This window comes from Berghia stephanieae, chromosome 1 (genome assembly GCF_034508935.2).
Source record: "Berghia stephanieae isolate SIO BIC M18660-M18661 chromosome 1, UCSD_Bste_1.3, whole genome shotgun sequence".
Taxonomy (NCBI): domain Eukaryota; kingdom Metazoa; phylum Mollusca; class Gastropoda; order Nudibranchia; family Aeolidiidae; genus Berghia; species Berghia stephanieae.
In genome coordinates, this window is record NC_088360.1 from 104,157,088 (window position 1) to 104,185,065 (window position 27,978).

The following is a 27,978-nucleotide window of genomic DNA, read 5'->3' on the forward strand; positions in this document are numbered from 1 at the left end:
TTTGTCTTGGGATGAGATTACTTGGTTTTGTCCTGACCCTGGCCGGATACCCTAGCTGGGAGGGAAACAGTCAAATGTATTGGTAGAGTTTTGGAAGATGATATTTTTGTCTTGTAAATCATCTTTCTGTTATTCACTGTATTATGTTTTGTTTACATATTATATATGATTTGTAAACATTTGAGTGAATTCCTCTTAATGGGGACCTGTGCTTGTGTCTGGATGAGACTTTTAGGTGATCTCAAACTAAGTACTTGGATAGTGTGCTCTTGAAATCTACATCTGTTTCCCATTTGAACCAATTCCCCTTTGTCTTCCTTTTTCTTGGGTGCTTTAATTGTACTTCTATAACTTTTTTTACTCTCCCATTTTCTTCCTTTTTATGGGTGCTGATATGACCTTAATGTGCTGCAAGCGCTGTAAAACTCTTAAAAACAAACAAACAAATAAATTTAAGTGTTGTTGCCAGGATGAGGGTTATTTTAATCAGTCGATATTTAAAGAACGAGTTTTCTGGCATAAATTTGAAATACAGCTTATGACAGTGTTGTGACTGTGTTGTTCATACACGACGTAAATCCATTGTGCAAGTAGAATAGAATTTCATTGCTGTTTCTTGTAATGTTATAACTGACTCGCCCTTCTCATCATCATTTCTAGGGTGTCATTTTACTTTTCAAACTGATTACCTGTTTTTTTGGAGAGAAAGATAAAGAGAGTAAATGTGTCTCATACATAAGGGAACCGCACAAAACAAACGTTACATTTCGGCCTTTGGCCTTCTTTTATAATATATTTCTTTCCATCTTATTGGCTCATATTTCGGCACGTCTAGTACCTGTTTTTTTGTTCCTTTTTTGTAACAATGTGAAATTGAATGTAAGCTTCAATTTAATATACGAAAACAGATAAAATGGACGTTTCGGGTTTCCCCTTTATCAGCAAAACAGGATAAATGAAACACTGCAGACAAATGAGATAATGTGGTAGTGGCATTGTTACTACCACTACCACATTATCTCATTCGTCTGTAGTGTTTCATTCATCCAGTTTTGTTGATAAAATGGAAACCCGAAACGTCAATTTTATCTGTCTTTGTATATTAAATGAATCTTAGATTCAATTTCACATGTTATTTATTTCTTCGAGCTTCGAGCAGCAACATTTACATTTTTGCTATTTTGGGAAGGGGTGGGGGTTCATGGACTTAAATATTATAATCCATTTTTAAAGCAACTATTTTCATCACTGCAGAACTCACCCATGTCTGCCTAAAGCACATTTTATACTCGAGCCAAGCATTCAAATTTTGTTTGGGACAAATATTTTGCTGTGTGATTTGTTCAGGAATGACAAGTACACGTACCTACCTGAATATGCAGTGACTTTTTACGCCCAATTTTCTGATGCAAGACATCAATTGTACTGTATGTATAATAACTGATGTTAATAACACTGTAGTTTCGTACTTATTTACTTAACGATAATTTCCAGCACAGGTTCTTATAAATCCTCTTCACTGGACTCCAATTGAAGGCTGGTTTTCCATATCTCGTAAAGTCGATTTTTCTACTTTTTGAGATTTTCCATCCATGAGGTAAATTGAAATGTAAATTATATTTTAAGCATCAAATTACACAAGAATTTCCTTAGATTTGTGTGAATTTGAAGTTTAAATATGATAATAATAATAGACCGAATGAGAAAGTTTAGGGGAAATATTCCTCATTATCTCAAAATGGGAAAAACCAAGTAAGGGTTTTGGAAAACCACTCTTCAATTGTATTTTATGAGGCTAGTTGCTCGTATGGTCAGTGTTGATGCCTATATGATGGGTGTGGGAGTGCCAATATTCATTACGTATGACATGACACCCTTATTTTAGAATTCCTCTTTCATCCAAGACCACCATGATAAAGCAGCTCTCCTATTTTCCTTCTTGTTTATGTTTTTTTTTAGCACATATGCTATGAAAATTTACACCATATTTTTATCCAAGTTAACGACTGTTCTCCTGACTGTAATAATATAATATAATTTACATTTGTAATTTGTATAAATGATTTTGCATGATTGTACCTCCAGATGGTAAAACTTTTTTTCATTTTTTTAGCTTGTTCTTCAATTGGTACAGTGCAATAATAAACACGGAAACCCTGTGAATTCTAATTATACGATTTGGGGTTTTGAACATATAATTTTGTTGTAATAGTTTTGTTCTATTATTGGTGGGCAGGAGGTCATGCTGTGTCTTCTATCCCCTATCTGTTTTCCGAGTTGCTTTCTGTCTTTGCCTTGGAATGAGATTACTTGGTTTTGTCCTCGCCCCGGCCAGATACCCTGGCTGAGAGGGAAACAGTCAAATGTATGGATAGTTTTGGGAGATTATATTTTTTTCCTTGTAAATCATCCCTCTGTTATATGCTGTAGTATTATGTTTTGTTTACACATTATATATGATTTGTAAAAATTTGAGTGCATTCCTCTTACTGGGGACCTGTGCTTGTGTCTGGATGAGACTTTTAGGTGATCTCAAACTAATTACTTTGATAGTGTGCTCTTGGAATCTACATCTATTTACTATTTGAACAAATTCCCCTACTTCCCATAGTGGGCAGGGAGGTACTTATTGTGTCTTCTATCCCCCTATATCTGTTTTCCAACTTGCATTCTGTCTTTGTCTTAGAATGGGATTGCTTCGTTTTGTCCGGGCCCTGGTCGGGGTCCTAGCTGGGAGGGAAACAGTCAAATGCATAGTTATTGTATTGGAGATGATATTTTTTTCCTTGTAAATCATCTCTCTGTTATGTATTATTATATTTGTTATAATTTATAATGTAAGCATTTGAGTGTGTTCCTCTTAGTGGGGGCTATGCTTGTGTCCGGATGAGACTTATTGGTGATCTCAAACTAAGTACATTGATGGTATGCTCTTGGAATCTACATCTGATCCCTATTTGTTCCCAGTTCCCCTTTGTCTTACTTACTCTTGTGTGCTTTTATTGTAATTCTAGAAGTTTTTACTCTCCCATTTTCTTCCTTTATACTGGCGCTGATATAACCTAAATGTGTTGCAAGCGCCGTAAAACCCTTAAAAACAAAACAAAAACATCAGTCAGTTCAAATAGTCAAATTATGACAGACTATTCCAAAACTTCCTGCTGGGATCTGAGTAGCAACATTGCAGAACAAGTTTTTTTTTGTTTTTTTTGCTGAATCTGAAAGTTACTCGAAGTCGACTCAATTCTGTATTTGTATTCAAGGGCGGAGAGAGTTGTTGAATGTGAAAGTAGCCATTGTTGGTTTTTAGGCTGAAGAATTTTGTTATTCATCACGTGAAGGTTTCTTTTTTGGAAATAACAAAAATTCATGCCTCTTTTACACCCTTTTTAGCTATTAAGACACCACGAGGCTGAATTCTATTTGGCAAAAGATTCCAGACCAGAACACAAGAAGAAACCAAATGATTGAGCCCTTTAAGTGCTTAACTCACTCAATCCTAACACCAACTATATCCGTAGTATACCAGGGGTTACTTTTACCCCATGCCTATTTATTACATTTTTTTGAGACAAATTATTGGTGTAGCATCTGGCGCTGATATAACCTAAATGTGTTGCAAGCGCCGTAAAACCCTTAAAAACAAAAACAAAAACAAAGCTAATGAGTTTAGTTATTGCATGTTAATGGTAGTTGAATTAAAATATCTATGCACATGCTCATTTTTAATACATACATTTTTTTTCCATTTTTGAAAAGTAGCAAAAATCTCTAGGATTGAGTGAGTTAAACGCTCTTGTATCGAAGCAATCAATGTAAATAATGAATGCTGTTTCAGCAGCAATGAATCCAATTGCTTGTCTAGCTGGTCTCAGATAATCTGATGGGGACCGCTGAAATGATGTAGATCTCAGCAGATCATTCACATTCAGGGGGAGAGAAGTGATTTTAGATCAACAAACCCTCATATTTGGTAAGAAGAGGCTCAAGAGAATCTCACTTGAGCCTCTCCACTCTGAGCAGACTTGATAGGATAGGTGGAATCAAACTGTTCAATGAAAAAAAAAAGAGCTTTTATATAGCGTAATATCCACTAAAGGGGTCCCTGGCCAACAGCAACACTTAATACGCGGGACGTGACATGACGCCTGTTAGGCAATATTACACTTTTTTCAGATAGAGACAACGCTGTCAACGGCCTGGTACTCATTTTACACCCGAGTACAGTTAGAGAATGTGAGTAAAGAGTCTTTTCCGAGGACTCAACTATGCGTTGAGTGAGGCTCAAACCCTGGACCTTCTGATCCGAAAGCGAGTGTCTTACCACAAGACCACATAGCCGAATATGAATATTGATCTCTCTGTAGCTCTAGTATGAGACCATCTAAGAATCCCGTTGGCACAAGTCGACGAATCCACAATGAGGGATACACTTAATTTTAATTAACCACCATATAGTAGTCATTCAGAGCGATCAGGGCCCATGGAGCCGGAGTATATCCCAGTTTCTATATCGTGAAACTAACAATAGTAAATTAATGGGGTGACCTATATTCATATTTTCGTCCAACCTAGTCGTCGATCACATGATTTGTTGCTGTCCAACGATTGGACATTTAATAATAATAATAATAATAATAATAATACATAGCACTTGTACAGCGATTAACCACAACTAGGTCATGCTCTATGCGCTTCAGTTACAAGAATGACAATCTAAAATATCACTAACGTGCACACACATTTATTCATCCTCATGCAGAAATGTGTCTTAGGGTTTATTCAAAGGGAAGATTGGAATAACCCAGATGTCAGCCACAGCCCAGTGCCACAATTTGAGCTAGGAAAAGGTGGCTTGCCGATGGCCACATAACAACATGGTGGACATTCGAACAAGGTGTCTTTCGGGTACAAAGTAAATCCCATATTGTTGAGCCACACTGCCAATTATTATTTCACAATAAATGTAAATACACTGCTTTGTTTTTTTTGTTTTTTATTTTGGGTTTTACGGCGATTGCAACACATTAAGGTCATATCAGCGACAGTAAAAAGGAAGAAAATGGGATAGTAAAAAGTTCAAGAATAACAAAGCACTCGAGAAATAGTAAGACAAAGGGGAATTGATTCAAATAGGAAACATTTAGATTCCAAGAGCACACTATCAGTGTACTAAGTTTGAGATCACCTAAAAGTCTCATCCAGACACAAGCAGAGGTCACCACTAATACACTCAAATGTTTACAAATTATTATATATATAACACAAAAATTAATACAATGCATAACAGAGAGATGATTTACAAAAAAAAAAATATCATCTCCCAAAACTCCAACTATACATTTGACCGTTTCCCTCCCAGCCAGGGCCAGGACAAAACCAAGTAATCTCATTCCAGGATAAAGACGGAAAGCAAATTGGAAAACAGATATAGGGAGGGGGATAGAAGACACAGTAATTGCCTCCTTGCCTACTATGGGAGGTCAGGAACCCCACCCAGGCTGCTTTGTTTATGAAAGCTGTAAATATACCTATGAGTCATGCTGAGCAAAATGATCAATTGTGACGTCGGATATTTCTTTGAACACTTTTCACTATGTAGGTCATTATGAGCACACTTTGCAATTGCAATGTGACCAATGACCTCGAGCACATGGAAAGGTAATATAAATCATCCCCATTGCTTGCTACCCTTTGGTTAGGGCGCTAGTCTATCGCACAGTACGTTCCACCAGATCTAACAGAACCAGTTACCCAATCTGGGTGGCAGGAGGGTCAAAAAATCTCAACTGCACCCAGGATTGATCTTGATCCGTTTGCTTGTGAAGCGGGTGCTCTACAAACTCAAGCTATCGGGACCCCGATAAATTGATGTTTAAAAAGAGAAATAAAATTTTCCTTTCCCCTAACGATTCCAGACAAGACACAGGCTAAACCTTGGGTGGGTTTTTTGTTTTTTTTACCTATAGTGGGTAGGAAGGTCAATTGTCTCTTCTATCCCCCCTACATCTGCTCTATGTCTTTGTCGTTGAATGAGATTACCTGGTTTTGTTCTATTTGTACCCTATTTGAACCATTCTCATTTGTCTTGCCTTTTAATTGTAAATCTAGATATTTTTTACTACCCCTTTTTCTTCCTTTTTATTTTTACTGGCACTGTAATGAACTAAATGTGTGGCAAATACCGTAAACCTCTTAAAAACGAGTTTAAACGTAACCCCTTAAAAACGAGTTTAAAAAACATGACATGACCAATGGTCCCTATCAGAACAGGACGATCCTAGAGTTACACGAAAAGAACTAACAATATAGGGACAAAGTTGAGATAATAATGAGGTCAACACACACATATTTACAGGTCTAACAACCAAATTTTAAACACCGTTGTAATAATGGAGTATATTTTCGTTGATTTGAGAGCATTTCCATTGAAGTGCCGATACCATGTCAGTGTTTTGTTTGTTTGTTTTTAAGGGCATTTGCAACACATTTAGGTCATATTAGCGCCAGTAAAAAGGAAGAAAATGGGGTAATAAAAAAGTTCTAGAATTGCAATTAAAGCACCCAAGAAAAGGTAAGACGAAAGAGAATTGGTTCAAATAGGGAACAGATGTAGATTCCAAGAGAACACTATCAAAGTACTTAGTTTGAGATCACCTTAAAATCTCATCCAGACACGAGGGATACACTCAAATGTTTTACAAATCATATATATGTAAACTAAATATTATACAGTGAATTATAGAGAGATAGTTTACAAGACAAAAAATATCATCTTCCAAAACTCTTAGCTATACATTTGACTGTTTTCCTCCCAGCCAAAACCAAGTAATCTAATCCTAAGACAAAGACAGACAGCAAGCTGGAAAACAGATATAGGGGGATAGAAGAGACAGTAAGTGCCTCCCTGCCCACTATGGGAGGTCAGGAACCCCATCCAGCACGGCAGTGCAAACCCATGTGGAACCCATCAACTCCGGGAGGCAAACATTACCCACCGTGGTCCTTTTGTGATTAAAAAAAGAAAAAGAAAATTTGATTGTTTAAATATGCTTTATTCTTAAAGCTAAAATCCATTAAATGAACAACACAGAGGAGAGAGAAAAAAAACTGGGTAAAATTGTGGCCTAGCCTATTTTAAAAGGAGGCAGTTGCTTCTTATTGTTTGTACAACTCTCACTTAACGTTATAACATTAGACCATCGGCATCATATGCGAAAATGAATATCTAAAATTATAATGAAGAGATGATATTGATCCCGCATTACCTGGGATGGAACCGACAATGCCCATTGAGGAAATTCACTAATGAAATGTTAACTTGTTATTTTTATCATGATGATAATGTTGATGATTGATAAAAATTGCCCATTAGTGAAATTGACGATTGAAATGTTTACTTTATATTATCATTAGTTTTTGTTATTTCTGATAAATAAATTGGTTAGTGCATATACATATAAGCAATCATGCATATATATATATCACGATTTAGAAGATTTAAACAGAAACAACAATTTCAGTGAAGAGCGGTTCCATCCCCGTATTTTGACTTGGATGATTCTGACTAGTAAAATATATCATTATATCGCACCAATTAGCAATAATTGGATATCAATAAATAGCCACCAATCTCTTAAGTACTCAACAACGAAAATCAACACTCTGCTACGACTACATAACACCATAGATTTTTTTTTTTTTTAAATTTTAAGCTGAAAAACCAAATCAAAAAAAAAAAAAAAAGACAGAAAAAAAAGGTGAAAAACCAAATTTCAAAAAAAAAAAATAATTAGAAAAAGCAAAAAGAGACCAATTGAATGCTGTGTAGCCTAAGCATGGACAGTTTCCACAAAACCAGCACCAAGACCGTCACACATGGGCAGGATATCACATTTTGCCTTCAATGGAACCATATCTGTGGTACACGTTGCATCCGCTTTCCTCTGGGGGGCTGTGACTTCTTGCCTGCAATGAAATAAAATAATGTAAATAATAATAAATTAAAAACATTTTTTTTTAAACTCTCAATTTAAAAAAAAAAAATGAATTCAACAAATAGGACAAATATTTCTCTGTTGTCTAGTGATTTTTTTAGTGATGTATTTATTAGACCTGTAAATGAGCTCTACAAAAATTGACTGAAAACACTTCGACAAACTGAAGATTCAATTATTTTTTTTTTAAATAAGGGCATCATTGGAGAGGAGAGTGATAATTATAAATACATTAAAATAGTGGGTGTTATTATTACTGGAAGTATGACTGCCATAATTTGATGTAGAAGGAATGCTAAATAAGCATGTCATTCATATAGGTAAAGATGACTTCATCAATCAAAGTCATATTCCTGCCTCTGGAATTTTTCTGACTATGTCAGAAAAATAATCACCAATATAATCTTTAACTTCTAGCCATGACCAATTGAATTTATTCCTCACATCTTTATCGATGCCCGACAAGTCTGAATTGCGATCCACGAACAGCTCATGCATTGTGAGAACATTAAAGTAATGTAGCAATGAGCAAACTTGATTTTCAATCAGTCAATGGCAGAAAAAAATCTGAAATAAATATGACTTCTGGCCAATACACTGAATTATAAAGTAAGTGAATTATCATCACAATGAAGAAACTTCGGCAGGCGTAGCGGAAAAATTCAAAAAATCGAACTGAAGGTAAATCGCCACAAAACAGCAAGCTCGCTTGGACTTGAGCAAAATAATGGCAGAAAACGTCCTGATTTGCATGGGAATTAATTAGGCTACTAACCATTGTTCCTTATAAGCAGGTACCCAATCAGTGAAGAAACGGTCAACCAGTTTGTTTACAACGTGAGGCAATCGAAATCTGCTTGTAGCAATCTATCCTAATCTAACTTTCGCTTTAAAGGTGTCTACCATTATCATCTACTAGAGATGTTACTTCCGGCATTTGCATTTTACTTTTTTTTATACTTTTCAAACCCAGCTTGTAAATGTGGTCAATTTTGGCTTAGATGAAACAGTGAAATTTATCGCTCGGCGGCTCAGTTAAAATTGGCTACCGTTGGGATCACGACAGGTTGGAAAGTGAAAAAATAATTTAACGAAGGCTGTGTGAAATTACACTGGGATGTGTTCAGTCACGCCAATTCTAAAAAGCGCCTCTTAGCCTTGGCAATAAATCCATCGTTAATATAAACGGCTCCCATGAGCTATGCGTAGCGTTATGGAACACTCCTAATTACTTTACGGTCATTCGACTACGATTTGTGAATTCTTTCTTTCTTCACTTCTTTCTTTCCTTTTTTTTAAATATTTGAATTTGACAAATTGACTGATTTCAGTTAATTGACTGAGAATTTACAGGTCTAATTTATGTTTTCATTGTTTTGTTGTTTTTGGTCTTTTTATTGAACTTGTTTATTACTTTTAACAGTCCATAGCCTCTGGCAGCTTAGTGTCACTTAGCCTTCTGTAAAATCATGGGAGAATTCAAGACTTCTTCAATAAGTTATGTTTTGGGCCTGAGAGAATTCAAGACTTCTTCAATAAGTTATGTTTTGGGCCTGAGAGAATTCAAGACTTCCTCAATAACTTATGTTTTGGGCCTGAGAGAATTCAAGACTTCTTCAATAAGTTATGTTTTGGGCCTGAGAGAATTCAAGACTTCTTCAATAAGTTATGTTTTGGGCCTGAGAGAATTCAAGACTTCTTCAATAACTTATGTTTTGGGCCTGAGAGAATTCAAGACTTCTTCAATAAGTTATGTTGGGCCTATATGGAATTCATCTGTTACAACATAACCGAGACAAAAACTGCCTTTTAAACCAATTAATATCTAGTACATTTTAATAACAATTATTAAATCTAGCATTGACAATGAGAGTTGAACAGTGCAAACAATTTTCTATATATCTGTCTGGTTATCTGTTCAGCAAGCTGCTTGAAACTTAACATTTCAATACTCCCCCCTCCCCCCCAACGATAAGTAGTAAAATGTGTGTATTTCTATATGATGACTAAAGCACAAGTGAGCAAGCGAGAGCGTGAATACAAATTTATTTTGTTTATGTTTTTAGATGTATTACCGTGCTTGTGACACATCAAGACCATCTTCATCAAATTCAACATCACTTTCATGAATTTCACCATCTAAATCATCAACTGGACTATCAGTCTCTTCGGTTGTGAAAGAATTTGTCAAACTTTGAAGGAAGTTGAAAGCCATGATTTTAAAATCGGGCTAGCTTGATTCAGTAAATTGTAAACAAAAGCTTAGGAACTCTTCTTTTCCGCTAGCAAAACGATCAACTATGTCAATAGACAATTCAAACCTTTCAAAGAGACGTTTTTTACAATAAGTATATAGCGGGCAATACGGTAAATTAAGGTAATGGGCAATGGCGGGCGATATGGTTAATAAGTGGTTAAAGAGAATCATCTTCTTACCAAGTATTGGCACAGCTGATGTAGAAGCAATGGGGTCGTGGCATGCCATTGAAGGTCGACCCAGCACACATTGTGTACGCCCCCATGTCAGGGAAGTACATCCAGCTACCCACTTCCATCTCGGGCAGACGACATTCTTCCATGATACAGTCCAGCCCATCACAAGTGGGACCCCAGATGGACGAGGAGAACATCATAGGATCCGTCTGGAAGTACGGGAAATAAAAATAATAGAGTAACAGCACTGTTAAATCAAAACAAGACATCCGTATGAAATTGTTGACACTACACTATAGACACAACAATATTGCAATTACAAAAGCACATAACTATCGACACAACAATATTGAAATTACAAAAGCACATAACTATCGACACAACAATATTGCAATTACAAAAGCACATAGAGTATGTCACTATCCAAAACTAATACAAAAACAACAAAGTGGAAACCATGAGGTTGGGGGTGGGGGAGAGGGGCATTTCTTTGCCATCTTTCTGGTTTATAAGTAATGCATTTATGTTTTTATTGGGGTTTTTTATTTGCATGTTTTTTAGATGTTATCAAAGTAGAAAACGAAATAAAAACGTTGAAATGTGCGCCTTATGTTTTGAGGAAATTGTTAAAAAGCAAAATACCTGAAGAACTTTGGGCTCCACTTTGGCATGGTCGTAGAGCAGGCTGTTGAACGATCCATAAACACCATCGTTGACATAGTACATAAAGGACGGCTCATCATTCTGGGTCAGGGCTTGACTGTTATGCCTGCCATCAGGGGGACCATCTGCAATATAAAGCACCTTTCACTATCATTTGCATTAATTTTTGCCTGCATTGCATACCTGCCTACTTGAAAATTTCAAAATCAGTAACCAACACAAAATCAATTAGCAATAAATGGAAAATTTTCGGTAATATCAAGCTAAACCAGAAAAAAAAAAAGAAGAAAAAAGCCACATACAACCTTTAGATTCATGGGCCAGCATGTGACTAAGCGGCAGCCTTTATAAATTTCAGGGCTTGATTTAACATATTTTTAATCGACAATGTTTTGAGCTGGTTTGGGAATATTTCCATTATAACTTCTTTTTTTTAAAAACCCCAAAAAACTTGAGCTTTTATATAGCGCAATATCCACGCAATGTGTTCAAAGCGCTTTACAAGAGGTCTCTGACCAACAGCAACACGTAGAACAAAACATGACGCCTGTTAGGCGATAATACAATTTTTTTTCGGACAGAGACAACACTGTTAACGACCAGGTACTCATTTTACATCTGAGTACAGTGAGAGAATGTGAGTAAAGGACTGAGGCTCGAACCCAGGACCCCCTGATCCAAAAGCGAGTGTCATTACACAAGACCACATAACCGCACAACAATTTGGGTAATCAGATCTGCAAATAAGTACACATCTGTACAGGCCTGTTCAATAAATCACAGTATATCTAAACAAATAACATGATCTATTCAATGGATATTGGATGTGGATATTGACAAAAATAATCCAAACTAAACATGACTGACCGACATCAGAGAGATCCCTGGCCACAACTTTCTTGGCAATGATATTAACGGCCAACGTGAATGCAGACGCCACAAAGTAACGGCCCGGCTCAGCAATGATGCGCACGTTGGACTCTGGGGGGAAAAATTCCATCAATGCTTGGTTCAAGACAGCTGCAATCTGAAAATGACAAAATGAGCAAAACATTAACTCTCAAACGTTCTGTAACAGAGAATTCCATCACCAGTGGTCGTTGGCCATACCCACCATACCACCTTTAAAAAAAAAAAGTTTTATGGAGATCAACGTCTATTTTGTGTAATGAAATTATTTTATGAAAATTGAGTCTTATTTCATCTAAAAAGTACCATATTTGCAAAGAAAAAAACAGCCTCTTTTTTTTTTAACAAATTCCATTAAAAAGCGAAAAACTTATTTTCCTTACTCGCCTTCCGCCATCTTGACTTGACAGACGACTGTCGACAACACAGCAGATTTTCTATTATTTTACAAAACATTTACAATCTACAATGGCCTCATACACCTAAAAAAAAATATAAAATATCCTCTACATGTCAGACGACAGTGGTGATGAAGGTTATGCCTCTGTCCCTGAAGTCTGACGACAACATACCCAATGACCGCAATATGGATTTCAAAGATAAAAGATAAAAGTGAAAAGTAAGGATTTTCTGCATATTTTCACAAAATTGTTTTCCCACACCAATTTCAAACCCATAACGACCAAAATTCTTCAATTTTACTCTTTATAAGTTTGTTTCCTTAGATTTGTCTTTCTTTTCTTTTTTTTTTTTTTTTTTTATTACCGTATTTTGAAGCATAGGTTTGAGGTGAGTTGAGAGGTGAAAAACATAAACAGTCAGTTGAAATGGTGGAGTGGTACAGGCTAATCATACAATCAGTTAAGATAAAGAACTGAAAGTGTGCATGAAAGGTGCCAGACAAAGCTCCTGGGAGCCTCTGTGGTGTAATGGTAGCATGTCTGACCGGTAATCAGATGGTCTGAGGTTCGATCCCCAGTCCAATTTTTGTAAAGCAATTCATTTTCTCTTCCGAACTAAGTAACAATTTAGCAAAATAAAATGTTCAATTAGATCTGTCTTATAAAAATGATGAACGTCAACTACAAATCATTCTGAGTCAAATTGGAAATTTAATTTCACAGCAGAAAGACAAAAAAGTCTTTCTCTTATTCCAAATTCATTGTAAACAAAGTTAACATTATCAAGGACATTATCATTGAAGTTAATTTTACATCAAAACAACTAGGAAGAAAAGCAATGTCTATCATCTATTTTTCATTTTTCTCACTCTTATTTCCTAAAATTCAAAACTTGATACTTTGATCTACATTGGATTTGTTGTTTTGTTTTTAAGGGTTTTACGGCGCTTGCAACACATTTAGGTTATATCAGCGCCAGTAACAAGGAAGAAAATGGGACAGTAAAAAGTTCTAGAATTACAACTAAAGCACCAAAGAAAAAGTACGACAAAGGGGAACTAGGAACAAATAGGGATCAGATGTAGATTCCAAGAGCATACCATCAATGTACTTAGTTTGAGATCACCTATAAATCTCATCCAGACACAAGCACAAAATCCAACAAAGAGGAATACACTCAAATGCTAACATTACATATTCAAAATAACAAATATAATACATAACAGAGAGATGATTTACAAGGCAAAAAAATATCTCCCAAAACAACTATGCATTTGTTTCCCTCTCGGCTAGGACTCCGGCCAGGACATAACCAAGTAATCTCATTCGAAGACAAAGACAGAAAGCATGTTGGAAAACAGATATAAGGGGATAGAAGACATAGTAAGTACCTCCCTGCCCACTATGGGAGGTCAGGAACCCCACCCAGCGACATTGAATTATGCAGACTCTACCGTAGCAAAACACAAGAGACATGAGGACAATAAGTTTTATATCTCAGACAACAATTTCGAAAATAGCTTAATCGTGGTGAACACGCACCTGTATCGACAACACGCCTTGCAAGGTCTACCACTCAGCCAAATGGATCTATCCAACACTGGCAAGTGACAACACTTTGTTTCTTCTCATCCCCTATTTTCATCCCCGGCTCAATAAAGCTCCGCAATGCTAAGTCTAGTTATCTCGCTGTGAAAAAGTTTCTTGAAAATACAGTTGGAATCGAAATAAAGTTATATAGAGAGTGGATATGGCAAGTGATTCTAAAATCTTACCAAGATAATTGCAAAAGATGCTAATGTTTTTGTTTAGCATATTAAGATTCCGTAAGACACTAAGAATAAAGACATAATTAATTCTATGACGAACTTCTTGTAACAGAGTTCAACAATAATGAGAAGATGAAATTATAATGTACCAGTTAGGAATGAAATGGGGGGAAAGAAAACCATGAGGAGAATACTCTCAGCTCTAAATATCAATCCAACATCAAAGTGAAGGGATGAAAATAACAGAGTAAAAAAATTATCTTCCTGTCTTTCAATAATTTTTGTCAGTGATTAGGAAACAAAGGAAAGACGAATTTCCTCGGGGCCTAGGAATATAACTATTTTGTGCTGAATTTATAAAAGGTTTACTGCGCATCTACATCATAAAAAAATGGATCATTAAATGCAAACTACATAATCAGTTATCAGTATGTATTTTAGATAAAAGAAAATGAATTGATGACGATGAGGCTAGACCAATCCGTGAAAAACAAAACATCCTATCCACAGTTAATTCATTCATTCAATTGACCTAACCAGAAAATATCCTAACAATTCACATGTTCTAAAGAGCAGATGAATTGCCAAGTTACTGATAAATACAGAATGGTCTGTATTTGGTATATTGTTATTTTTTAAAGCTGTTATATTCATTTTTTGTTTACTACATGTTACAAGAACACGGTTAGCTCATTGATAAGACATTCTTCACCTACCTCTTCAAATGTAACTGGTGCAGACTGTTGGCCAGGGAATCCACCACCAATATCCAAGAGCTCCATATCAAAACCAATGGCCTTGGCCATTACAAACGCTTCGTGGGCTTGCTGTACAGCACAGGCAAAAGCTTGGGCCTCTTCCACACCACTACCTACATGGAAACTGTGAATCAAAAATGACCAACACTTCATTAAAATAAGACTCAGAAAATCAGAACCTAAGGGCAAGGTTGCCAATTAAGGGAGCAAACATTTACTCAACAACACATCGACCAACCCCCATCTGAGCACTGGACTCCAATAAAAAGATAATACATACAATTTGCCTGAAAAAGAAGCTAATTAAATCTTTTTTTTTTTTTTTGAGATCTGTGACTCGTGAAAAGTGTATTTAATTCTATGAAAAAAAAAGAAGAAAAAAGTATTTAGTCCACACGATTGAAAACAAATTTGATATAAAAGCTAACACCAAACCCAAATAAATGATCTTCGTCATTTAAACACTCAACATTCATACCAAATAGAGGATAAACATCAATCTAGATTTGACAAGGAGATGCTTTTATCGACATTAACATTTAATCATTAAAGGTAATAATAGATCTGCAGCAAATGAAAGCAAGAGATTGTCACAAGAAAACCCCAACCTGAATAATAGAGAATTGCTATCCTTCAAAACTAAAATTCAGTTAACTGATATATCTCAAATATGAAATTTCTAAAGTACTGTGAAAATCTTATAGCTTTCTAGAGACTTTGTAACGACAGAAAATAATTCTTGATAAACCATTCTCGATGGCTGTGTTAATTGTGTAAAAATAAAACAAACAAATTTGACAACAAACCTGATGCCCATAACATTCAGATCCAATTCCTGGGCTTTCAAAAGCAGTGTTTTCACATTCTTTGGATGACAGCCAAATTTGTTCCCCAACTCACACTGTACCTTGAAGTCAGAGGTTGGAAGGATGCGCAGAACAAGCCTAAATAATTCAAAAAAATGTATGTAACTCAAGCTTAGGGACCAAACTAAATTTTACATAAAATAAAGTAGAAAAAATATAATAGAAATCAATAAAGAATTATTGAATGCATGACATAACAAACTCTGGTGCTAGAAGAAATTTTTTTTTGCCTTTGTAAAACAGTTTGATTCATCCAGTAATGGATACACACAATTACGTATACGAGGGCTGTCGCATAACTCATATATTAAATGTCTTTTCTTTACAGCTATATAATAGCTGAAATAAAGAACAATAGAACAGGCTACAATTTAAAAAATTCACACGATCATTTTTTAAAGCATTGCACTGAAGGGATATTAACCTAAAAGTGTTTGTTTACCTCCTGGAACTATCCAGCAAAATTGAAAACACAAATCCTCGTTGATTTCCCAGACTATTATCATAAAAGATATTGGGTCACTTTAAAAATATATAAAATACACAGGCTGTGTCCATAAAATCTTTCCTTGATTTCAAAGACTTATTATTCTAAAACTACTATAGATATTTCCATCTAAGAAAAATTCATACATTTATTCAGGGTTGCCAATTCAAGAGGCAAAAATTTACTTAACCTTTACACAAACACATTCTGAGTGTTGAACTCCGGTAAAAAGATATTATGTACTTACTTTTTTTTTTCTCCATTTAGCAGGTGATTGGAAATATACTGAGGATTTGTAACATACTGAATTCCGTAAATGTACGGAAAATTGGCAACCTTGATTTGTTCACCAAATTTAGCAAAATCAACCTGAACTTAAGACATAATTTTTCTCTCCTTTTTCAGAATGGCAACAGTGCTCAATTTGCGGCGCTACACTGCGTCGAAGCGTGGGTTATTCCAGTCTTCCCTTGGAATAGACCCTTGAGACAAATTTCCCCTAAGGGATGAATAAAGGGAAGTTTGTTTTTTTTGGCTCGTATGCGAGTGCTTTCTGGATGGAGGTTCGTTATCCAATTGCAACCTGTTGACTTCCACCTACCCATTGATTGGAAAATGTACGGACGTCTTTTTAACTCATTGAATTCTGTAAATATACGGAAAATTGGTAACCCTGTATTATGAAATGGGGCAAAGTTCAATACCTGGCTTGGGGGTAAAGGGCTTTGATCTTGATGAGTTCTGCTTCATTGTCAAAGGTCATAAGGGCCACACTTTTCTTGGCAGCATACTTGATGAATGAGCTCTGCTTGCAAGGGTTGGCATAGATGATGCGGGTTGGAGCAACACCCAACTCAAGGATTTGGCTGATTTCCATCTGGAATTAAAATTGATGTTAAAATATGTCCAGGATAAATAAGACACCACGCTATGAATAAAATGTAACAATTTTAACCAAAAAAATGTCAACAATAAGTAACGTTTGGTTAAATACATTAAACAGTGCTGATGGTGACAAAAAGTGAAAAAGGAGGATAATTTTGAACAATTATTGCCTCAAAGCGTCATTTTTACTGCACTAACTCACACCTTTTTGAGTCAGTGAAATGATAAACTATCAGTAATAGTCTAGCTAACTTCTTGAGGGTGGGAACCAGCACCTATTTGTTCCAACACACACTGTCTCTCACTGCAGTATATTGATTGGGGCAAATGTAAAAGGATGAAATTTCTTCTCAGTCTCCGAAATCATGGATTTTTTTTTAAAGGGCTTTACAGCGCTTGCAACACATTTAGGTCATATCAGCGCCAGTAAAAATGAAGAAAATGGGATAGTAAAAAGTTCTAGAATTACAATTAAAGCACCCACGAAAAGGTAAGACAAAGGGGAATTTGTTCAAATAGGGAACAGATGTAGATTCCAAGAGCACACAATCAGTGTACTTAGTTTGAGATCACCTAAAAGTTTAATCCAGACACAAGCACAGGTCGCTAAGAGGGATACACTCAAATGTTTACAAATCATATATAATATGTAAACAAAACATTATACAGTGCATAACAGAAAGCTGATTTAGAGGACAAAAAAAATCATCTCCCAAAACCATCTATTTATTTGACAGTTTCCCTCCCAACTAAGGTATCCAGCCAGGGCCTGGACAAAACCATGTAATCTCATTCCAAGACAAAGACAGAAAGCTGGTTGGATAACAGATATAGGGGAAAAAAGCCACAATAAGTGCCTCCCTGACCCCTACGGAAGGTAAGGAACCCCACCCAGAAATCACTGATTTCCGCGAACCTGAGGAAAACCATAAAACATAATAACACTCAATGTGATTCACCAGTATCATTAAGAGAACCAGAATAGATTAAAACTTGAGCTTTTATATAGCACAATATTCACTAAACATGTGTGGCATGACATGACGCCTGTTAGGCTATATTACAAATTTTTTGGGGACAGAGACACCCGAGTACTGTGAGAGAATGCGACTCAATTATGCGTCAAGTGAGACTCGAACCCAGGGCCTTCTGATCTGAAAGCATGTGTCATATCACAAGACCACATATCCAAACGGTATACATTGGGCAGTTGTGCTACCAGCAGATTTACAAAAAGTCTTTTCATCCAAGATTAAGATGAACAGTATCAAAATATTTCAAAATAACATAATAAATAAATGATTCCTTACCTTGCTAGCACAGTCAAAACCAATGCCTAGATCTGCCAGCAGTTTCACAAGACGAGAATCTTGGTTACACTTCACAGCTGGAGAAAAAAGAAAAGCAGTATTGATAGAAATGGTTTTTGGAGAGTTCAAACTTACTTACTTACTTATCCAAACCAGCGACCACCTGAGCTCTAGCTATTTGGTCTTGTGCAATGATGTAGAAGTTAAGACGTCTTTTGTAGTTGTACCAGGTGTGTTACTCATACTTGGATTTGATGGGAGGAATGTGCAGCTCAAGTCTTCAAGGGGAGAATCCAAATGAATATCATCTAAGTATCAAGGAATGGTCGAGTGGTTAAGGCATTGCACATTGACCCAGAGAGTCCCAGGTTCGAGCCCCGCTTCAGGTACTTTCATTTTTTTTTCCTTGGGCAAGATTAACCCCCAACTTGCTCACTTGGACAACATGGGTGATTCTTGGTGACATCAGACATCGTGTTCGATGAATTATCTATATTCCTTCATGGAATGCCTAGGCAACTATATCTTATGATGTCGTGACGGAAGGGCATAATATGTTTTAAATATTTTTTTTTATCAAATGATAACAGTAAATGGAACATTGTCAAGTGAAGCAAAACCTTAGTTAAAACAAATAATGAATGGACTGTAATTTTTCCATTTGGCATCCACACCATAAATACCCAATATAAAACTGAAAAGGAAATCAAGACTATGATGAGTAAGTACAACGGTTCGGCTTTTGCAATAACACTTGTCACGTGTTTACTTCACATGGCTATTCCCGCCAAATTATAAGATTATGATTGGTCTGTTGGTCACAATGTAAACCAACAAATAATAAGTCAGAAAGCATTTATATATACCCCTAACTCTGACTTGCCAATCAACCGTAACCATTTGGAAAGATTTATCAAATTTTCCCCAATATTTCTGTAAAATTTTCTCATATTGTTCCCCCCAAAATCATATTGTTAACACGTGCAGCTGTCCAAAATTTCAAATTTAGCATTCATTGAATTTATGGAGATATCAAGCTAGTAGAGGGAAGGAAAATCTTGCAAATCCTGAGAAAATCATCTGTATGGCTTCTCAGGTTCTATCTACATGGAGAAGATATTTAACGACCTTCAACTATTCCACTGTTATCATTTTTTCCCTTTTTTGTGACAAACTCTGGCTTTTTGCAATCATCATATTTTAGTCAACATTCCCATATTATCATATTTTGGATCTCAAGCCTGCTAACTTGCCAACATGAAGCCATGATCAAATAAATCAATTCGTCTTTATAAATTCAGAAGAAGAAATAAGTTAAATGGATAAACGAGAAATACAATCGCAATGAAAGAAAAGCACAAACCATAAAATGGTTCCACGCGGGGGAGCAATTTTTTCCATTGCTTGAATTTCATGACGACATCTCCAAGATCACCGATGAAAAAGGCATCGTCCTGGCCCTGTTAACAAAAACATAAATCATTTACTTAATTTTAATATTATCTAAAACTAAAATGTTTAATTGTTTTGATTCTTAATTTTAAAAATAAGAATTCCCCAAATGTTCTCTCTTTGGTATAGTGTTTGTTGTCATACTTTTGCATCAGAGGTTATATAACCCATTTGCATTGCAAACATTGTTATTTCTTTTAATTAGTGTTGGTACCAATAAACGAATGTGGGTACTTCGAATATTGGAGACTAAACAAAAAAATTGCCTTTATGGACAAGTAAGATTATATTATGATCATTGCCATCAATGAGTTGGGTTCACCCTGATGTAACACTGTTTTGAGAATATTGGCCACATATGTTACAGTGAATGACAAATCAGTCAGATGGTGAAAAGGTTTGAACTGAGATATTGTCAAGTTTAGTTAGAAGGTCAATTTTTATGAAAAACGAGATCTTGTCATAAATGATTAAATCAACCCTTTTTGTACATCTTCGGGAAATAATAAAGCTTAATTTCACTTCTAAATATTATTTTACAGCTAGTCAAGTTGAAAAAGTATGAAATTTGAGAAAAGTTGCTGGTTACCTTTCCAATACATCTGACCATGCATAACTTCATGAAAAATAATCCGATTTACTTTAAATAAAGATTAAAATGCTCTGGATAGCATAATCTTTCAGAAAATGCAAAAAAGATGCAAATTCAAAATTTTCACCTTCCAACTGATTATGTCATGCATTGAAATTTATATATCGTGTAGAAAAGCTCTTCTAAAAATATAGTAACCCAGGCTCAGAGAACTGTCAGCATGCATTCTAATTTTTACTTTGGTAAACATCCATTTGGCACTTCAGCAGAAAGCTGATAAATGGCCCAGTGGATGTGACCTGATTTTTAGGACTTTTGAGAGATATGTCTCAGTAGAAAAAAATCCCATCGATTTTTTGTTTATGGAATGATTCGCATCTTGTTTTCTTCAGAGGGAATTGCCTCATCGTTTGGTGTTTGTGTTTAAATAAAATACAATTTAGCACCCCTTGTGCCCATGGATAAAATAAGAGTATAATTTAGATTTGGATAATTAAATTATCAGAAATTGTCAAATCAAAATTCCTGTTTAGGCTAGTAATTTAACATCCTTAACTTTTTTTAAAATTGAATTCAGGCCAAAGTTGATTCTCTCATGCCCGAACCTAATCCCAAGAAAATCCTAACTCAAATGTCAGCAGCCATTTTAAGCCAGTTTTGAAATCCAAATGGTGGTTACTACTGGAAAAGCAAGTTTCAGGCCACAAATCTGTTAGTTAATAAACAAAGGCAAAGACGAGGAATACATTTTACAGCCTTTAAACTAAAATAACTTTTCCTATTTTCACAAATGTCGTATCAATAGAATCGTGCTGAGAAGTGCTTTATAAAGATATAGGTTTGAGCTCAAACCAATTTGAATTTTATACCAAAGTACCTAACTAATCGTCTCACCTCCCAGCCAAAAATATAAATATACAAAATATGCATCAGCCTGCATCTTTATGATTTAACTTTCAACAGGCAAGAAATCCTAACACTGTGTGTAAAAACAATTGACATTCAAACAAGCCAAGGTGAACAAACATCAAATATGTACAGTCAAACCTGTCCAAAGGGACCCACCCGGCATTCGGTTGTTGGTAAAAGACCACCTGTTACCTATCAGATAAAACTAGCGAAAACTAGTCCAAAAATTGAAAAATGATAAATTTGTACGACTCAATAGCAGACTGTTGCACCACACCAAACAAACAGAACCCAAATTAAAGAAACAAAATATATAGATGTCATAATTCCATAAATACCCTGTCACAGTTTGGAAAAGGCACAAGAAACAGAAATGGTTCTTAATAAAGTAAAAATAAAGCCTTTCCTATCATTTGGAAGCCGCTTTATGGTGTCCAGGGTCCCTCAACAGAGAGGGTGCAAGAATAGCCCAATGCCAAGCCAGCAGGTCGTAAAAAGCAACTAATGGTGTGTCTCAACATTTTTTGAGTCACCTGGACCTCCAGGTTGGGGGTTGTCGAAGGGTTCCGTAAAACTCAAAATTGTTACAGAAACACAGGGGGACAAATCAAATCCCCTTCTTTAGCTTGGGCGACTGGAGTTCCTATAAAAAAGTTAGCTCGGGATAGAGAAGGATGGAAACTGTTTGCCTGTGGCCTATACCCTGACAGGATGAAAAAGGTAATGATGATGATCATCATCATTTGGAATAATTCTAAGATAGATAATAAAGGAGACAGAATCCAAACACCTTACCATAGCCTCCATAGATTCAATTTTAGCCTGCATCAACTCAGCCATGCTGGGCACAGGGCCAGAGATGGTCTCAACTACAGGGAGATTGTTGTTGTTGAACTTCATGATAATTGGTTACAAATAATGATGACAATAGAAATAACTGGTTATAACGACAAGTAAGGGTTGTACAAACAATCTGTTGAGAGACATGATATAAAAAATTAATCATTTAATAATAGAAACTGGTTATATCATCAAACTTTTAATTAAATGGATCTATAAGCGATAACTGCTAACTTACAATAATTTTTGCTTCCAATGCACAATGTTTTTATGTTTAGTATCCTAAAACATAAAACACACAGCAAGAAAAGTAAATAATGTGTCCCTGATTTTTAAAAAAGCCAAAAAAAAAAAAAAAAACACTTAAATTTAATGATTAAAGCAAATAAATTCTACCTACTCACCGGCCACAGAAACAACTGCCCTCAGCAAATACTAGCTGGGATCCCAGGGTGGCTCTGCGTTAAAGTTTAATTTTCTACCACGGCCAGCAGCAACCGGGTAGTCTTCAAAGACGACGCCCCAAGGACAGCCCTGTGAAAAAATACAAAACAAAAAAGTATTAGATTTTATATAGAGCTGCCAACCCCTCACATTCCAAAAGTGGAATCAGAACATCAGAAAATAGGAATTTGAGACAAAAAATAGGAATTTTTAACTAATGAATAATTCCCTACCAAAATAACCACAAACTTTGTCACCGAACAAAGATAGACATGTTTCTGGGACAGTTGGCAACGACTATCACATGTATGTAATGAAATGGGGGTGAGAGGGGGTGCAATTCATTTTCATGGTTGCATCCCTTTTGGCAATTATTAAAAATTAAAAATATTTTATTACACCTTTATCACACACACCCCCAACCCCAACCCTTTTTTATCATAATATTTTGGAAAACGGAACTTTACAGACAATAGTAGAATGGTGGGGTGAAAATTAAAATAGGAATGACTCTGCCAAAAGGGAAAAGGTTGGCAGGTATCACACTGGCTCTCTACTTGATCTAGATCTGACTACAAAATTTCTCTATTGTATTTCATTCACAATTCCCAAAACTAAATTCAAGGAATTATCATCCCATACACAAGACACTGAAATGTCTGACTGAAACTGTGTCTGTTCAGCCATTCACACGCATGACTGCTGTTTACCGTTAAGGAACTGCAGTCTAAAACCACACAGGTTGGTTACATTGGGATATCTCTGGTGTTTGGCTACATAATCTGATAAATTAACCACCAGGGATCTGAATGCTCACTCCTTTGGTACAATTCCAATTTTCATAAATAAATAAATTCAGCATCATCAGTCAGTATTTGATTTCAAAAACATAGGGGACAACTTTTCAAAGAACTAAAATGTGACAACCTAAGGCACCCTACCGTCAAGACCCAAAATGGCAGAATGTTTGTACATATATAAAAAGTCTAAGCCGGTTTACTGGAATGGCGCAGTTTCCGGCACATCGTCCCGATTAAGTGACATCCCAATTAAGTGGCAGCCATGAAATTTGAGCACTTTTTCAGATTTACCATAGTCCACTCTGCATTTATCCAGACTTGTGACTGGCAATAAAACTTCTAAGGAAAGATGCATTGGTTGTAGTTAATTTTTTTCTCCTTGTTTATTTTTGTTTTTCTTTTTTGTTCCGTTTCTTCTTGTTTTCTTTTTTTAATCATGTTTTACTCTGGCGGCCACTTGACTGCTAATTTGATCCATAAACTGTGCCAGAAAAGTCAGAGCTCTTTTTAGGACAAATCTCAGCAACGGCTTCACCATTTCACGTTTTTCTGATGAAGTCATTGGTCCAAACTGGCCAGTTTTGGCTAGAGAGACCAAGATTTTGGCTTCCCAGCGTAAAACCACACTTTCGTTTATGGAACTGTTTCTTTCTGTTGAAGAGGCGAGTTGTTTTTTTTTTTCTTCTATTTATTATAACTTGATTGTTTTCTTACTGTTCTTGTTGATTTTTGGTTTGTTCTTTTTTTTTTTTTTTTTTTAAAGGCTTTGTAATAATATTTCCATGCCCCTCCCCCTCCCCAGAAAAGTAAACGAATTATTGAAACTAAGAGAAAATTGAAGAATAATTCTTAAAAAATTTTAAAAGAAAAAGAAAGAAAATGAATAAAAAAATAACTCCATTCCACAACATATGTGAAAATAGTCTGAAATAAAAAATATGGCCGCCCTCTCGTCAGGACATCAACCTCTGAACAGTACCAAACTAAACGCGGGGAGGCCTTCCGAAAGCTCCTACATCGCCAGTATTCTTTTTTTTATATATATATAATTATAATGTTCTAGTTCTTAGTAGGGGGTTTGGGAGGGGGGAAACTTTTTTTTTAAAAGTTTAGTCTCCCCCCCTCCCAAACCCTACTAGAACATTATAATTATTAAAAAAAAGAATACTGGCGATGTAGGAGCTTTCGGAAGGCCTCTCACGGCTTCCATTCACAACTCACACCCAAACCCATGTTTTATTGACGGCTGCGACTATTCGGACTCGAGTCTGAATAGTCTCCCATGGCTATTCGGACTCAAATTCCAATGCGCATGTACAAGCAACGGATTATTCAGAATCAGTCTGATTAGTCTCCCATGGCAGTATGTATAGTTTTTGTTGATGATTTTTTCAAAATTATTTTAATTATGGATAATTACATAAAATTATTGCAAATCAAAATTAAGATTTTAGTAATTATCAACAGGTAGTCTAAACCCACTATATTTGACGAGAAAGACAAAATCGTAGACCAATTGGAAGTTCAGATAGAAATTAAAGTCAGTCAATGTAACTGTGGTATAAATGAAAAGCTTTTCTAACAGCATAACACGATGTCCAAATAAAATCAGGACAAAGAAAAAACATTGTGATAGTGTAAGACAGGCAACAAGCCTTCTACAGTCCAAAGTTGGGGTATGAGTATGAGCTGAGTCAGTGTGATATGGGCAAAACAGAATTTCTTCTGAACTCTTTTTATATTTTTTTATCAGTTCCACCCTCTGCCTTCTGCCCACATTGAATCGTCCTCCTCTCTGTATGATGTATGCACTTTGATAAAATTTTCAAACTCAAAATATCTTGATTTGACTCAGTCAAGGGGATGGGACTTGAAAAAACATAAAATTTGATACCTTATTTGTTTCTCTACGACTTACGGTTCCAGAGTTATTTATATTTTTCTACTGAAATTTTTGTCAACTTTACAGAGAGAATCTGTGATCTCCTCACTGCTGCCTCAAAACCAGCATCTCGCGGCGATCGGGAAATTTTGAGTCTTGCAGTCAACATGGCCCACTTATTGTTTTCAGTAATTTTGTTTCAATTCAAAAATAAATGGCAAGTGTTAGATATCATTTTAAAGGTCAGAAAATAAGCTTTATTTTCATATAAATCATTTTCATGTATGGAAAGTTTGGAAAAAGTTAATGATAAACGAAAATGGAAAAAAATATGAGGTTTTTGGCCTACAAAGTGGGGTTGGTGGCGGGAAAAATAAAATAATGAGCGAGTATATCAATTTGTATGAAATTTAGCAGAGATTTTCTTCAATTAATTGTCTGTCGATGTATGAAGTATAATTAAAATGTATCCATAATTTAAAAAGTTGTTATAATTCAAAAATTTATAAATTTTTATTACATAAGTTTTCTGAGAAATACAATCAGGAATTGAGAATGAAATACACCGTTAGAAAGCTTGTTTTGTGCCCTTTATAATGATACCAAAATTAGTCACATAGGTTCACAAATAACGCCAAGGTGACCAACACAGTAAAGGGTCAAAAATAAAGTTCCAAAAAACGAGTTTCACCTTACAGTGAGCCTTTCGGCGGCCACTGGACTGGAGTTATCAAAGTGCCTAGTATGATGTATGGCACGCACATTGGAGTCCGAATAGCCACGGGAGACTATTCAGACTCGAGTCCGAATTGCCACTTCGTTTATTGACGGATTGACATGAGACAGAGACGGGAAAATTAGAGAAAAGAAGTTTCAATAAGACTAAGGTAATTATTAGTCCAAGTAATAGTAAAACCCATTACAATATTACAACAGAGACAAGTTGCTTGACCATGATCAGCGGTCATGTTGATGGATTTGAATGTGGCGAGCGACTGGTTCATTCTCATTCTAAAACCTAAAACTAAAACACATTATCTTACCTCAACGGGAGCTACTGACGGACTCTCGGATTCCTTTAACGACGGAATTTTTGCGGCTTTTGGCCCTAGTCAGAAAGAAAAATTGAGAGACATGGGTGTATTGATAAAATGAACCGTCTCGGTTTCCTTAGGATACTCCTTCACATGCAGGGGTCGACAGGAAAAGGAAAGAATCGAAGAGATGTTGCCTTGAACTGCCTTGCCTAATCCGGATTTGTAAGCAAATTCAGGGTGAGGTTTGGTAGTCGCCAGTCTCGTAACCTCGTAACCAACTTTTTGAATTACTCCGCCAAGTTTTCGTAAACTAGATCCTTGCTTTCTGTTTTTTGGTACCCTAGATAGACAGTATATCTAAAACAAATAAACTTTTAGATAAAATCTACAAATTCTGCCAATCGTATGTAGTATTTTATGACTAGAAACCAGCAAATTTAAGTCTGATTAAAAGCATTGATTTTTGACGTGTGTAGTGATTCTAACGATGTCTCTAGTAACACACGTGAAATTTTTATGTGGCTTAGACGACAGAATGAGGATAAGGTTAATTTAAACGGCAATGTAAGCTGGTGTAGGTGGGTGGGTGGGTGGGCGAGGATTAGGGGGAATGAATGAGATACTTGATACATACTATGATAATAATACTGTCATTCATCTTGGATGGGTACAGGGTGGGTAGGTGGTCAAATATGTGTGTGTGTGTGTGTGAGAGAGAGAGAGAGTATGTGTGTGTGTGTGTGTGTGTGCGTATGTGTGTGTGTCGGTATGTGTGAAGGATGGGGGTTGAAAGTGGGGACAATGAGTACAGTGTTGAATTGGAGGGATGGGGCGGGATGGGGGAAGGAAGGGTGTTAGATAGTAGGTGAGAATTGCATTAGGTATCATTTGTAATATAGCAGCAGCAGCATCAACTTTTTCTATACATTGTTTAATTTCTTCTTCAATCTTTATTACTTTATAATTGCCCCACCGCCAACCCCTGTCTCCGACCTATATTGTCTGCTGCGCAAAAAATCTATTGCTATTTATAATAATTTTCCGTTATTTTTATTAAATTTAAATGTTCATATAATACACCTGACGTAATTGCTCTAATTGTATTCATACCATAAGGAGATCTTCTTGTGTATGTGATGGAAATCGTATTGTATATTGTTATGTTGTTTATACAAGTAGTATTATGTGTTGTTTATATAATCAACTCCTTGTTTTTTAATATGACTATGATTACTATGTTAAATGTCTCTATATGATGTTTGTGGGATTATGTGATATGAGTGTATGTATCGTTTTTCATTATTTTGTGAAATATCGTAATAAAATGATACCACTCCTTAAGGTTTCTGCCCAAACTTACAACTATTGTTCACGTTTTTTAATATCATTATATTTATATTGTTTGAAAGATGCGAGAATGGGAGTTTAATAATCTATAAATCCTGTGTAGTAAAAATAAGTTGAAATTATGAAAAATGATAGCCTACTCCCAAGAGCAAATTAAAGATATCGCCTGCTTTGACCTCAAATGTGTTGTGCAGGGA

General features: G+C 35.7%; 2 protein-coding genes across 4 annotated transcripts in view; one reads left to right on the top strand and one right to left on the bottom strand.

Annotated features, from left to right (window-relative positions):
- Window positions 1-2,174, top strand: part of LOC144962635 (protein EFR3 homolog A-like) — a 66,826-nt gene extending 64,652 nt beyond the window's left edge. For all 3 annotated transcript variants that reach the window (XM_078895736.1, XM_078895737.1, XM_078895738.1), the window contains one exon: window positions 1-2,174. This exon is cut by the window's left edge and continues 1,375 nt beyond it. The gene's annotated coding sequence lies outside the window, so the exon portion shown is untranslated.
- Window positions 2,175-7,034: 4,860 nt separating this feature from the next.
- Window positions 7,035-26,954, bottom strand: LOC144962636 (ornithine decarboxylase-like). Its single transcript, XM_078895739.1, has 12 exons — window positions 26,441-26,954; window positions 22,676-22,805; window positions 22,227-22,404; window positions 19,842-19,938; window positions 18,479-18,555; window positions 16,988-17,160; window positions 15,737-15,874; window positions 14,889-15,054; window positions 11,961-12,120; window positions 11,073-11,218; window positions 10,434-10,639; window positions 7,035-7,968 (listed from the first exon to the last, which is right to left on the bottom strand). The coding sequence occupies exons 3-12, from the start codon at window positions 22,329-22,331 to the stop codon at window positions 7,833-7,835; spliced, it is 1,404 nt and encodes a 467-aa protein (XP_078751865.1). The 5' UTR covers window positions 22,332-22,404; window positions 22,676-22,805; window positions 26,441-26,954; the 3' UTR covers window positions 7,035-7,832.
- Window positions 26,955-27,978: the final 1,024 nt, after the last annotated feature.

Excerpts from the sequence above, each read along its gene's own strand:
- LOC144962636 (XM_078895739.1), bottom strand. The coding sequence starts at position 22,331 with ATGAAGTTCAACAACAACAATCTCCCTGTAGTTGAGACCATCTCTGGC. Across the intron at positions 15,055-15,736 it reads CTGAATGTTATGGGCATCAG|TTTCCATGTAGGTAGTGGTG; the intron begins GTTTGTTGTCAA and ends TTTGATTCACAG. Across the intron at positions 11,219-11,960 it reads CAGGGATCTCTCTGATGTCG|ATGGTCCCCCTGATGGCAGG; the intron begins GTCAGTCATGTT and ends TTTATATTGCAG.